Genomic DNA, 12,356 nt, shown 5'->3' on the forward strand with positions numbered 1-12,356 from the left:
CTGTTCTCTTCTCCTCGACCGCCCTCTTCCCCTCCCCTCCCCACTCCACCCCACCCCGGTGTCCGCTTAATTCGGCCCTGTGAGGGCTCGAAGCCTGGGTCAGGCGAGCACCACGAGAGCCAAGCGCCCGGCCCGGCTTCTTCCGCCGCCAGCGTGAGCGAAGCCGACCCTGCCGGTAACTGCCTAGAAACCCTCGCTCTGGCGGGCAGCGGGAGGGGTAGAATTCCAGTAGGGTTCTCACGGGACGGCGGGGGCGGGGGGGGAGGAAGGAGAGGAGGGGGAGTTAAGGTACGTGCGTGCGTGTTGCCATGGTGAGGAGTCGTGGCAACCGCTTTGGGACTCCTGGTCCCCGGAGAAGCCCCGCACGGAAGGTTGTCCTACAGAAAAAGCCCCTATGATCCCTAGGATGTGTCGGCTTTGAACTGTTTCTGCTTGAAATTACAATTGACCTAAAAATGTTCGTAAAACCGTAATCCTAAATTTATTTAAGAATAAATTCTTACTCAGGATTACAGCGCGTAGGAACCTGTTGCAATATCACCCCCCTCCTTTAAAATAGAATAGGAGAGTTGGAAGGGATCTTGTCTTAGCCCAAGCTTAGGCAGGAAACCCTAATACCATTTCAGACAAATGGCTGTCCAATCTCTTCTTAAAAACCTCCAGTTGTTAGAGCATTCACAACTTTGCAAGTTGTTCCACTGATTAATTGTTCTGAGAGCTATGCACCAAAACAAATTCCTTGTGTCTCCAATCACACTTGGCCAATAAAATTCTCTTCTCTTCTCTTCTCTTCTCTTCTCTTCTCTTCTCTTCTCTCCTACCCTACCCTACCCTACCCTACCCTACCCTATTAACTTCCAGGAAATTTCTCCCTGGTTATAGGTTGCTTCTCTCCTTGATTACTTTCCATCCTTTGCTACTTGTCAACAAGAAGCAGTTCTTGGGGGAAGTAGTTGTCATTTTCTGAAAAAAGTACAAATATTGCTTGAAATATATGCTGTACTTTTTGCTTATTTATTGGAATGATCTCATACTGACATATTTTGGGGGGAGCTCTGAAGATTTCTTTACCAAGGCATCAGTGAACTTAAAAATCAAATCTGTAAATTTCATTTGTTTGTCCTATTGGGGTTTCCTAAGCACATTTGATTTAATGCATTTGATTCTGTGCAGTATGGACTGCAATTCTACAATGTATTTTACAATCCCTATAATATAAAGCAGGGGCGGTGGCCAGTGTGGTTCTTGCCTTAATTCCATGCACTTTTTGGCTTTATTTCAAAAGCAGTTTGCAAATTCAGAGGATTATGCAAGGTTGATCTGGTTTTTCTAGAAGTCTGCTGGATGGGAAAAAGAGAAAACATGTCAATAAGAAAGAAAAGGGGGAGCATTAAGAAGAAAAATTAGGTGTTAGGAAAGGAGGTAATATACTGGTATTATCTATTGCTTAATTCAGCAACACCCACTAATGGTATGTGGTCTAACAGTATATCATTCATGATGCATGTTTCTAGACAGAAAGTTTCTGTGAGTCTTTTTTCTTTTGAATAAATGATCTAACTTCAATTATTAATTTGGTTTCACTTATTTCCCCCAAAATAAGCCTAATCATGCAAAAAATGCAATTAAGTTTATCTCTTTATTTTGCGGGAGGAAGTTTCTACTAAATATACTGTAGATTAGGAGTGTCAAGGCCACCGGCCAGATGCCTTGTGGACTGGCCATGCCCCCCAGCGAAGGGGGGGGAGTAGCAATATGTCATGTAACAACAACGTGATGACATGAGTTTGACACCCCTGCTGTAGATTGTGTGTGTGTATGTATGTATGTATATATATATATATATATATTTGTTTTCTGAGGTTTTCACGGGTGTTTGTATATAGGTCTTTGGTTGTTCGGGTTTTCTCCCGTGTAAAATTGGAAGTGTCTTGGCGACGTTTCGACGAAGTCTCATTCGTCATCTTCAGGCTTCAGCTTCGTGCTTCTGGGAGCAATGTGTGATCGCAGCTGTTTCTTCCTTTTAACTGCTAGTGGGGGTTTGAACTGATTGGGTGGGAGCTTGGCTGTGCTCTGATTGGATGGGGTTTTTTCTGTGCTCTGATTGGATGGGGGTGTGTCCTGTGTTGGTGGGGGCTTGGTTGTGCTCAGTCTAGTCTGTGCTGCAGGGGGATTTGAGCTGGTGAGCTGCATAGCTGTTGTTTGGCTTTGTGGTCGTGCTACATCTTCATAGTGGGTGTCAGTCTGCTGCATGAATGGACTGGAGGGGTTTGAAATGGCTAATGTTGCAGCTGCGGTCTGGCTTCTGGTCCTTGGTCATGCTTCATGATCAGTGTGGGTTTGGGTCTGCTTTCTGGGTGGATGTGCGGTGGTGACATCCTGTGTGGATCTTGTGAGTGTGGGTCTGGTGTCTGGTGTCTGGTGTCTGGTGTCTGACAAACGAGTCCCTAACACGAGGAATGACACCAGACCCACACTCACAAGATCCACACAGGATGTCACCACCGCACATCCACCCAGAAAGCAGACCCAAACCCACACTGATCATGAAGCACGACCAAGGACCAGAAGCCAGACCGCAGCTGCAACATTAGCCATTTCAAACCCCTCCAGTCCATTCATGCAGCAGACTGACACCCACTATGAAGATGTAGCACGACCACAAAGCCAAACAACAGCTATGCAGCTCACCAGCTCAAATCCCCCTGCAGCACAGACTAGACTGAGCACAACCAAGCCCCCACCAACACAGGACACACCCCCATCCAATCAGAGCACAGAAAACCCCATCCAATCAGAGCACAGCCAAGCTCCCACCCAATCAGTTCAAACCCCACTAGCAGTTAAAAGGAAGAAACAGCTGCGATCACACATTGCTCCCAGAAGCACGGTTGAAGCCTGAAGATGACGAATGAGACTTCACGAAACGTCGCCAAGACACTTCCAATTTTACACGGGAGAAAACCCGAACAACCAAAGACCTATATATATATATATATATATATATATATATATAAATTATATAAATAATTAGATATTGTAGACCCCTTTTTAAATAGGCTTAAATCAATAGAACAAGTAACAGAAACTCACAGGCATAACAAGATTCTTTTTCAATTATATTTCCCTTTCAGCATGTTTCCTAAACATTATTTAGGTCATTTTCATTAATAATGCACATAAAGCTCTAAAATGCATTGGTGTTTTTGCATAATGTCCAATTTTTCTTTTGTAATAGCAGAGATTCAACAGTGTCCCACACATTAGAGTTCTAACCAAAACAAAAGCAGATAATTGGAAAGACCTGGGAACTGCTGTTAGTCACAACAAAACTGGAACAGGGAGATCAGTTATGATTCTGTATAAAGCAGTTTCATATATTCACATGTTAGTCCACAGTAACTATCTCCTTGATGGTTTTAAGGCACTTTGATTCTTATCTCAAGGCTACTTAAAACATACAAGTTTCTTTTTTCTTTTTTGTCTCTCATGTAACAGGTGACAAATTCTGTGTTGTAGGATGATAAATCCAGGCCCCGGTATACAGAGAAATCAATGACTAATGATTGAATGCCACAAAGATGATACTGTATGGCTATAAAAGTTCCACAGCTTCAATAATTTTTACACAATTGAGCTTCATTTCAAAGGCTTCATCATCACTGGGAAGTGATATCCCAGTTTTACAAGATGGCAAATGCCCTTAGGGGCTGAAGAATGAGCTTCTCTTGCATTAGGCTCAGTAAGATATGCTTCCTGCTCTCCGTTATCATTTGCACAGTTCTCCTTTTGCTAATTCCCAAATTCCAATCCAGCTGGAGATTTAAGATCTATCCTCAGCCACGTCCATCTCTTGTTTTTAATATCATCAACAAGAATGATACTCCGCTTCAGCAGGTGGAGTTAAATTCCCCCAGTCCTTTGGATGCTGAGATTGACAATATAGTGCCCTTAACAAAAGAGAATCTATTAGAAAAATGGAATCATTATGTCACAGACACTGGTGGATTCCATCTGAAAGATAATGGAAAGATAAATGAAAGGCCATACAATGTGATACATATGGAATCTGCTGAGGTCTCTGCTAAGGAAAAGTTGGAATTGAAAGATATTTTTATTGCTGTGAAAACCACAAGGAAATATCATAAAACAAGGCTAAACTTGCTCTTCCAAACATGGATATCCCAGGCCAAAAGTCAGGTAAGAACACTATTTATTGAACAGTTATGTTATTTTGTTAGTGATATTTATTATTAACAGTTATGTATAAAGGTGCACGTTGAAACATTTTTCAAAGGTTGAACATAATGTCCTTTTACCATCAGTGTTGGAAACAAATGATTTGCTTATTTTCTTTTTTTATGATAGCACAATAGTTCAAGCTAAATCTCTCATCCAATTAAAGTAAAAATGATAATTTTACCTATTTATACTCCTCCTTTCCCCAATGACTAATGTTCTAGAAGCTCTCCATAATGGGGAATTCCTGACAAGAGTAAACAATACGTAGCAGAAATCAAGGGCTATTCAAGCTAGCCCCATCCCTTGTTCCTAATGAAGCAACTCTGCAGATTCACCATGTATCAGATCAGTTATGCATGCATACTGACATGTTTTTCGGCATGAAGGTAGATCATAAATGGCTGGTAGTTATACAAGAATTCAATTGAGAATATTTTTATTTTATCCCATCTTTTTTTACAAATGACTCAAGGTGAATGAACATTCGTAATTCTCTTTCCTCCTATTTTTCCTGGACAAAAAATAACTCTGAAAGGTGACTTGGGCTGAAACAGTATAACTGGCTCAAAGCCACCCAGCTGGCTTTCATCCTTAGACAGGATTAGATTCACGGTCTCCAGGTTTCTAGTCTGGTGCCTTAACCAGTAAACTAAACTAACTATGAAACCCTTGACCTTTGGTTGGTTGGAATTTTTGCTGAGTTGAAAATAAGAATTGTGTGACTGTTTCTTGTGCTATAGTAGACCATATATTTGGTTTCCTTTCTGCCTATCACAGGGGTCCCCAACCCCCAAGCTGTGGACTGGCAGTGGCACGCCAGAAACTGGGCTGTGCAAACCAGCAAAGCCCCATCCACACATGTGCAAGATGCAGGCAGCACACAAAACTATACCTCCTCTGATCTGCAGAAAAGCCTCTCTCCGTGGAATTGGTCCCTGGCGCCTAAAAGATTGGGGGGGCCACTGGCCTATTAGATAATGTGCTTAACACTCTTGAAACCTATAATAAGGGGAAAAAAGAAACCAATATGACTGAAATTAACAATAATATTACTCTGAAATCTTCAGGAGATGAGTAATTCTTGATTTGTATCCTATAGACATTTGTATTCACAGACGGGGAAGATCGTGAGCTGCATCTTAGAGCAGGTAAAATATTATTCACATTTCAGGTTTATATTTAAGATACAAATCACTCTTACAAGTCACTATCTTTTTAGAGAAAGGATTATATAGACTTGGGGTCTCCAACCTTGGCAACTGTAAGCCTGGATGACTTTAACTCCCAGAATTTCCCAGCCAGCTTTGCTGGCTGCTTTGCTGGCTGGGGAATTCTTGGAGTTGAAGTCCTCCAGGCTTAAGGTTGGAGACCCCTGATATAGACCATATGCTTTGCAAAAAGACGATCCCCAGCTCAGTCACTGTGTTCAGGAGTGCGGAAATTAGTTCCTGCCCTGAGAAGCAAGGGATTGAAAATAGATGCTGTCCACAGTGCGCTTGCTGTTCATTATGTTATATTTGGTTATTTCCTTTTCGGGGTACAAAAAGATTGTTTACTTTTTGAAATACTTCCTATTTGCCTCCATTGAGAATATTGCATTGATGCTAATAACCTTAAATTCCTTCAAACTGTTAATGTTCCAGAAGCAGTAATGATAAGTAGTGCTTGCAGAGATCAATTTAATATATTTTGCAACTTTATAGTTGTGGAACATGGAATTGCAAAAAAATACTATAGCACTATTAAAGGATTCAATAATTTTCTTATATTTCTGGTGAAAACTTTAGAAGCATTAAGTAAAACTTCATGCTTTCCCATTTGTTTTTTCTATTTCATATTCTTATAGCATGACATTGTTCAATACAGTCTAGATCCTTCACAGCTAGCACTGGATGCTTATTTATTCACCAAAGGCAACTCTGAGCAGCGTAGAACAATAGATGTAATGTAACACTCAGGGTTCTTCTTCATATATGAATACAATTATATTTGCTATCAGAAACTACATAGCTTGTTCCTTTGCAATCAATTTTATTTTATAGGGGATCATATAATTAATACCAATTGCTCAGCTGTTCACACCCGCCAAGCTCTCTGCTGCAAGATGTCAGTGGAATATGATAAATTTCTAGAGTCTGGACAAAAGTAAGTGGAAATCATTTTTTTCATAAATAATTACTTTCATTGCTCTTTTGGCTTCATCAATTAGTATCTGCTATTTTTTTGATCAGCAGATAAAATAGGAGAATGTTGTGTTTGATCTAATTTTATGTAATTAGGGTTAGGGTTACTTGAAAAGATTTTTTCCATTTGTTCTCTCCCCATTTCCAGGCATTTTAATTATGTCATTTGCATTATCAATAATGCATAGATCTGAAAAATGAGGTCTTCTTCAAAGAGAGCTTTGTTATATCTTTGTTATGACCTCCACTACAATTTTCTTTTCTGCGTTTTCTGCAGGTGGTTTTGTCATGTAGACGATGACAACTATGTGAATTTGAAGAGTCTCTTGAGTCTTTTATCTGCTTTTTCACACAGCCAAGATATATATATAGGAAGACCAAGTCTGGATCACCCAATTGAAGCAGCAGACCATCTCCGAAATGACGGATCAGTGAGCAGATTCTTTCACTGTTGATTTTCATGAACTGAAAAAAAAAGCAGATTTTTATAGTCTTGCATGTTTGCTTTCATCTGGAATTCCATACCCTATTTTGCTATTTTTCTAGCCCACCAGCATGGGAGTGGGCAACACTTCCCTAAGAGGCATGCCTTGAAGTTGATATTTTGCAGATGCTATTATTTCAGACTACCATTGCTTCCTTTGTTGCACTAAATTGACTGCTGATAGATAGATTTTGTTGCCAGTAGCAGTGCTCCTCCTCTGACTTTAATTTTACTACTCCCTCCCTCCATATAATATAACCTGTTTGTGAATAATATAAAAAGGTTGCATCCTTCAGAAACAAGGTGTAGAATTGCCATCTATCCTTCCAGTTTATTAACAGGATTCTGTTTATGACATAGGTACGTAATAAGTTCAGAATAATAAGCAGAACGATAACCATATTTGTGATCTTGCCATTGGAGTTACCCTTATTCAGAAGCACTTGATAGCAGTCTTTTAGGCAGAAGTTCAAAAGGTTCTACCAGAAACACCCCTTCTTAAAATTCCTAGAACTAGCAAATTTCAGCTGTTTTTTGTTTTTTTTTTGGCATTATTTGGGATTAGGTGGGGTGGAAGATTTTTAGGAACAGAGTGGGTACCTTAAGTTTTGAAGAATTTCTACTTCACCCACTTTGGACTGCAATTCTCAATATGCCATTTAAAAGCTGATTACAGATTGTCCTCGCTTATCAACCATGTCTTCAGTGACTGTTCAAAGTTACAACGGTACTGAAAAATAATTTTACACCCAATTTACAACCTTCGTAGTGTCCCTCTATCATGTGATTGCCATTATAATCAGTACTCATTTTGTGCCTGATGTGTGATTTTTTTCCCAACCTTTAGTACAGAGATTGGAAAGAAACAGATTGCAAGAGAGTAACCTATTTGCTCTTCTGCACATAGAAGGCAATGGAATTGGGCCAGCAGCTCAAGGATGAGAACTGCAGATATACTACACAAACAGCTTACTTTACTTTAAATCCCTTCTCCAACCTCTCTGCTCTGCAAGGCAAGAGGGAAGGCAGTGAAAGAGGAGAGATTGCCTGCAGAAATGGGTTCCTTTTTCCCCTCTCTGCATTCCTCCCCTCCTTGCAGGACAAACAGATTGGAGAAGGATTTTAACAGAGAAAGTGATTTGCTCTTCTGCACATTGAAAGCAATGGAATTGCACTGGCAGTGGGAAAGGGTCAGGCAAAGAAGAGATTGCCTACAAAAATTGCTTGCTTTCTTCTCCCCCTGCCCCAGAGCAGAGAGATTGGAGAGGAAGAGGTTTCAAGAGAGTATTGTAAGCATTTCCCATAGTGCACCTGAGACTTCCAGCCCCAGACTGCCACTGTGATCATGTTGCTTTTGATTTGTACAAAATAGAGGCAGGCACCTGGGTAATGATTTGGAGGCAAACAAAAGCCCAAGAGTAAGAAACTGACTAGTCTTGTCTCCATCCAGAAAGCAAAATCATAGTCATATGATTTCCCACTTAGGGCCCACTTGGCAGTGTAGCTGCCTGTCCAATTTAGGGTTATTAGGTGAGGGTTACCTGTATGTCTTGCAGGCCAAAATGATAAACGGATGGAAGAAGAATGATATCCAGCAGGAACACCAGAAAAATCACTAGAAGAGGGCAGTTCAGTCTTTTTGGTTTAGATTAAATGCCATCTTCTCCATCCTTCACTGATAGTCATAGCAGGCTAATAAAACTGAAAACTTTATTTGCCAGTTTGCCTTAGAAAAACACCGTCCACTTTATTGACTTAGAAATTAACATATATCATATTTTGTTACTATTATAGGGAAAAATTCAGATGATGGTATCATGTTTGGGCAAGCCTAATAATCTTTTCTATCTGTATCCTACAGTAGAGCATACTATTGAAATAATTAGATCCTTTTTAGTAATTAGGCAATTATGCAACTTATAGGCAACATATATTTGTAAATTTCCAAAACTTCAGAATACAGAACACATGAAAAATTATTTTTGAAAAGAAATTAAAAGATCTAAGCTTCTTCATGTGAAATAAGAAATATGCAGATTTTCATATTTTAAAACAACTTACAAAATTCAACTCTGAATTTATAGATACAGTTGTGTTTTCATTCCTTTACTTACACTTGGCTGTTTCTCTGTAATCAATTATAGTGATTATTCTGCTCTACAGCCATAGAAAATAGTATTATGATTACAATCTTACACGTTTCCTTCCATAAGTCTGACTGAACCAATTTCATTGAAGCTATATAAAGAATTAGTTATACACAAAGTAAGTCCATAGCTGATGTGTCCAAATTTGGTTTAAGATTGGTTTCCCGAAGCGCCAACAATTTTCTGAGGCTTTCTAACAGTCAAATAGAATTGATAACATCCAGTTGATCACAAAATGCTGAGTCACACTAACATATATCTGTTTATTTTGCTAGACCACTACAAAATTCTGGTTTGCCACAGGTGGTGCTGGATTTTGCATCAGCAGAGGCCTGGCCCTCAAGATGAGCCCGTGGGCTAGGTAGGTGCACTTGGGACGCTTGCTCCCACCTGTGGTCCAAATAGAACTAAGGAGAGATTCATTCCTTGACTTCTGCTTTTGGCAGCCTTGGCAGCTTCATCAGCACTGCAGAGAGAATTCGCCTCCCTGATGATTGCACCATTGGCTACATCATTGAGGGGCTCCTGGAAGTGAAACTGTTGCACAGCCCTTTATTTCACTCTCATCTGGAAAACCTACAGCGGCTGCGTGGTAGAGCTGCACTGGGACAAGTAAGGAGAACTCTGCTCTAAACTAAGCAGATGCTTCTTGCCCGCTCACCCCAACCACCCACCTCCTTTTCCCTCCTTAAAAAGGTCTGTTTCGTGGGAGTTTCTTACTGAGATTGTGCTGCAAGTTTGTCATCTGCAACAGTACTGATGTAGTACAACTACAATCAGTACCAACAGTACTGATGTAGTACAACCAAGCCTTTCGCAAATTTCCCTCATGGCAATGGGAAGAACAAGGAGAAGAAAGGATGGGCATTTTCTAAGTAAACGTAAAAAATAAGAGTTACTTGCTCTTAAATTACTGTTGAGGCGAAGGCTCGGTTTTGAAGATATGCATAAAACAATCGAGAAAGAAGTTAAATGTCAGTGTTGAATTTGTATACTTATTTGAATACTATGTGTGGAAAACAAGGAAGTGAAAGAGTACATGACAAGGCAGTGATCCATGAAGGGAGAAAGAGTAAATAGCACGTAGCAATATTTAAAGTAAAAGAAAAATAAGATAAACACTATACTTCTGGGATTTCAGGGAAGTTTTGTCAAATTTATGAATACTTTGTAGTCCTTGTTTAGTGACTGCCTCATTTAGCAACTGTTCTAAGTTACAGCAGTGATGAAAAAATAATTTTAAAACCAATCCTCACATTTATTACCTTCACAGGTCTGCCTGGAAAGGAAAGGAAAGTTGAAATAAGATCATGAGCACAGTAGCAGTTTCACTTGCTAGTCACTTAATAACCAAGTTGCCAGAACCAAATGTTCACTAAACAAGGATTACTTGTATTTTAAACACTGTTCCTCATTATCTTGGCCTTACTTTCACGTCCAGTAATATATGCTCAAAAACAAAAAAAGGAAATATTTTATTTCTTCTCCTAAGTAAAAAGATGGATATGATAAGGAGATAAGAATATGATATTTTCCCCCTACAATAGTTTAAGGATTGTTTAACCTGATAGCAGCAGTTGTGGGATTTTATTCATTTCCACGTCCCCAACTAAGATGTTTCAGTTGGTCCTAATCCTAGAGACTGTAATATATTTCCAATCCCTGGTAACTAATTATACTAACTGTAGAACCCAATTTTAGGACTTAAATGTGTTCCAATTTTTAAAATTAATTCTTTCTAACAAGTGCAATTTTGAACATACGGGTTATATGTGTTTTTTCTAGGTTACCTTGAGTTATGGTGGCCCTGAGAATAAACACAATGTTGTCAGTGTGGGTGAAGTATTCAGTATACAACAAGATCCAACTCGGTATGTACATTATGTCTTAAATCTCCTAACCTATTTGTTCGGTTAAGAAAGTCAAACATGAAAACTGAAAATAGCCAGATAATATATTTACAGGATTGGAATATAACTTCTTACCTTATTCTTTGCAGGTTCAAATCTGTTCACTGCCTCCTCTACCCTGAAACTCTGTGGTGTCCTACCGTAATAGTGAAATGACATCTCCCCTTTCCTGTGAATCTCTTATGCAGCTTTCTTTAAATGAATAGCCAGAGCTATATATCCAAGGAAGAAGAAAGACAAAGCAAGTCCCAGATAAACCAGCCACTCTTCAAAATAATACTTAAGAACTTTGATCTGGGGCACATCATAAATAATATCTGCAATGTTTCTTTTGGAGTCTTAAATATATCTTTGCTGAGCCATAATCCTTCCCACATTGTATCAATACAATTTCAATGTAAAGCTGCAGTCTGGCACTGTAGCAATATGGCTGATAAAAAGACTCGTAGAAATGTTTGGAGCAAAGCATAGCTTTTTTGTTGTTATTAGGACAAGTGTTCTTATTTGGGATGGTAGTTAATTCTGCTTTACCAATTGTATTCCTGTGGAACCACCGTAGAAATGTTAGAAATGTCATCTTTTACAGTGAATATGATGAGACAAGCCAATCCCTAGCAATTTCTCTGCCCTATGCAATACCAGAACCTCTTTCCTTCATGGTTTGCTTTCCTTCATACCTTTTTAGAAGTTCTCCACTGTTATACTCAAGTCCCAAGTGATTGGTCTTCAATATTTTCTAACCACTAATTGTTTCAAGATATTGAAACAGATATTTCTGTTGGCTGGGCCATCATCTGACTCTTACATATTATATTGCATCTAGACTTCCTGATGTGATACATCCAACACACAGTAGATTGGATCTTTTGAGAAAATGAGTATGAGCAAATTTGTAAAAGGATGAATCATGAGGTTTTTTGAGAGTTTTCCACTGGTTCCATGATCAACTTAGTCACTTAATAAAAGATATTTCTGAGTCACTACTATTGTACAGAATCCTTCTTGTAAATATAGCATCAATCTAGCAAAATATAGCAATCTTGGTAGTATTGCAAGTTAATTCTGCCGACTGCCAGCTGTTCAATCCTGACCTGCTGAGGTCAATAAAATGAGGATGCAAGTGGAGCTACATGCCCCCAGATTGTTTGGGGCAATATGCTGATACTGTAAATCACTCAGAAACTGTGTAAAGCTGGGGCATGCAACTCTTGGGCTGTGTGGCCCACTACCAGACCATGGCCCATTCAGAATCTGGTCGCAGATGTAGCAGGCAAGCACACACACGTAGCTACACTTGCATGCGCAGCTCCATTTGTGCATGTGCTCATGTGCCATTCACTCTTCCCTCCCAAAGCCCAAAAGGTTGGAGACCACTGCTTTAAAGCACTAT

The 12,356-nt window shown here is 39.6% G+C and overlaps 1 protein-coding gene across 2 annotated transcripts; it reads left to right on the forward strand.

Annotated features, from left to right (window-relative positions):
• Positions 1 to 24: 24 nt before the first annotated feature.
• Positions 25 to 11,947, forward strand: RFNG (RFNG O-fucosylpeptide 3-beta-N-acetylglucosaminyltransferase). Of its 2 annotated transcripts, none has more exons than XM_058167012.1 (9): positions 25 to 175; positions 3,499 to 4,200; positions 5,342 to 5,390; positions 6,285 to 6,387; positions 6,703 to 6,856; positions 9,332 to 9,417; positions 9,503 to 9,668; positions 10,842 to 10,927; positions 11,056 to 11,947. In XM_058167012.1, the coding sequence occupies exons 2-9, from the start codon at positions 3,718 to 3,720 to the stop codon at positions 11,120 to 11,122; spliced, it is 1,194 nt and encodes a 397-aa protein (XP_058022995.1). In that variant the 5' UTR covers positions 25 to 175; positions 3,499 to 3,717; the 3' UTR covers positions 11,123 to 11,947. The 2 variants fall into 2 exon arrangements, with proteins under 2 accessions (XP_058022995.1, XP_058022996.1); XM_058167013.1 differs by having other exon boundaries at positions 6,781 to 6,856.
• The last annotated feature ends 409 nt before the right edge of the window (positions 11,948 to 12,356 follow it).

Source organism: Ahaetulla prasina, chromosome 2 (genome assembly GCF_028640845.1).
Source record: "Ahaetulla prasina isolate Xishuangbanna chromosome 2, ASM2864084v1, whole genome shotgun sequence".
NCBI classification, from domain to species: Eukaryota; Metazoa; Chordata; class Lepidosauria; order Squamata; family Colubridae; genus Ahaetulla; species Ahaetulla prasina.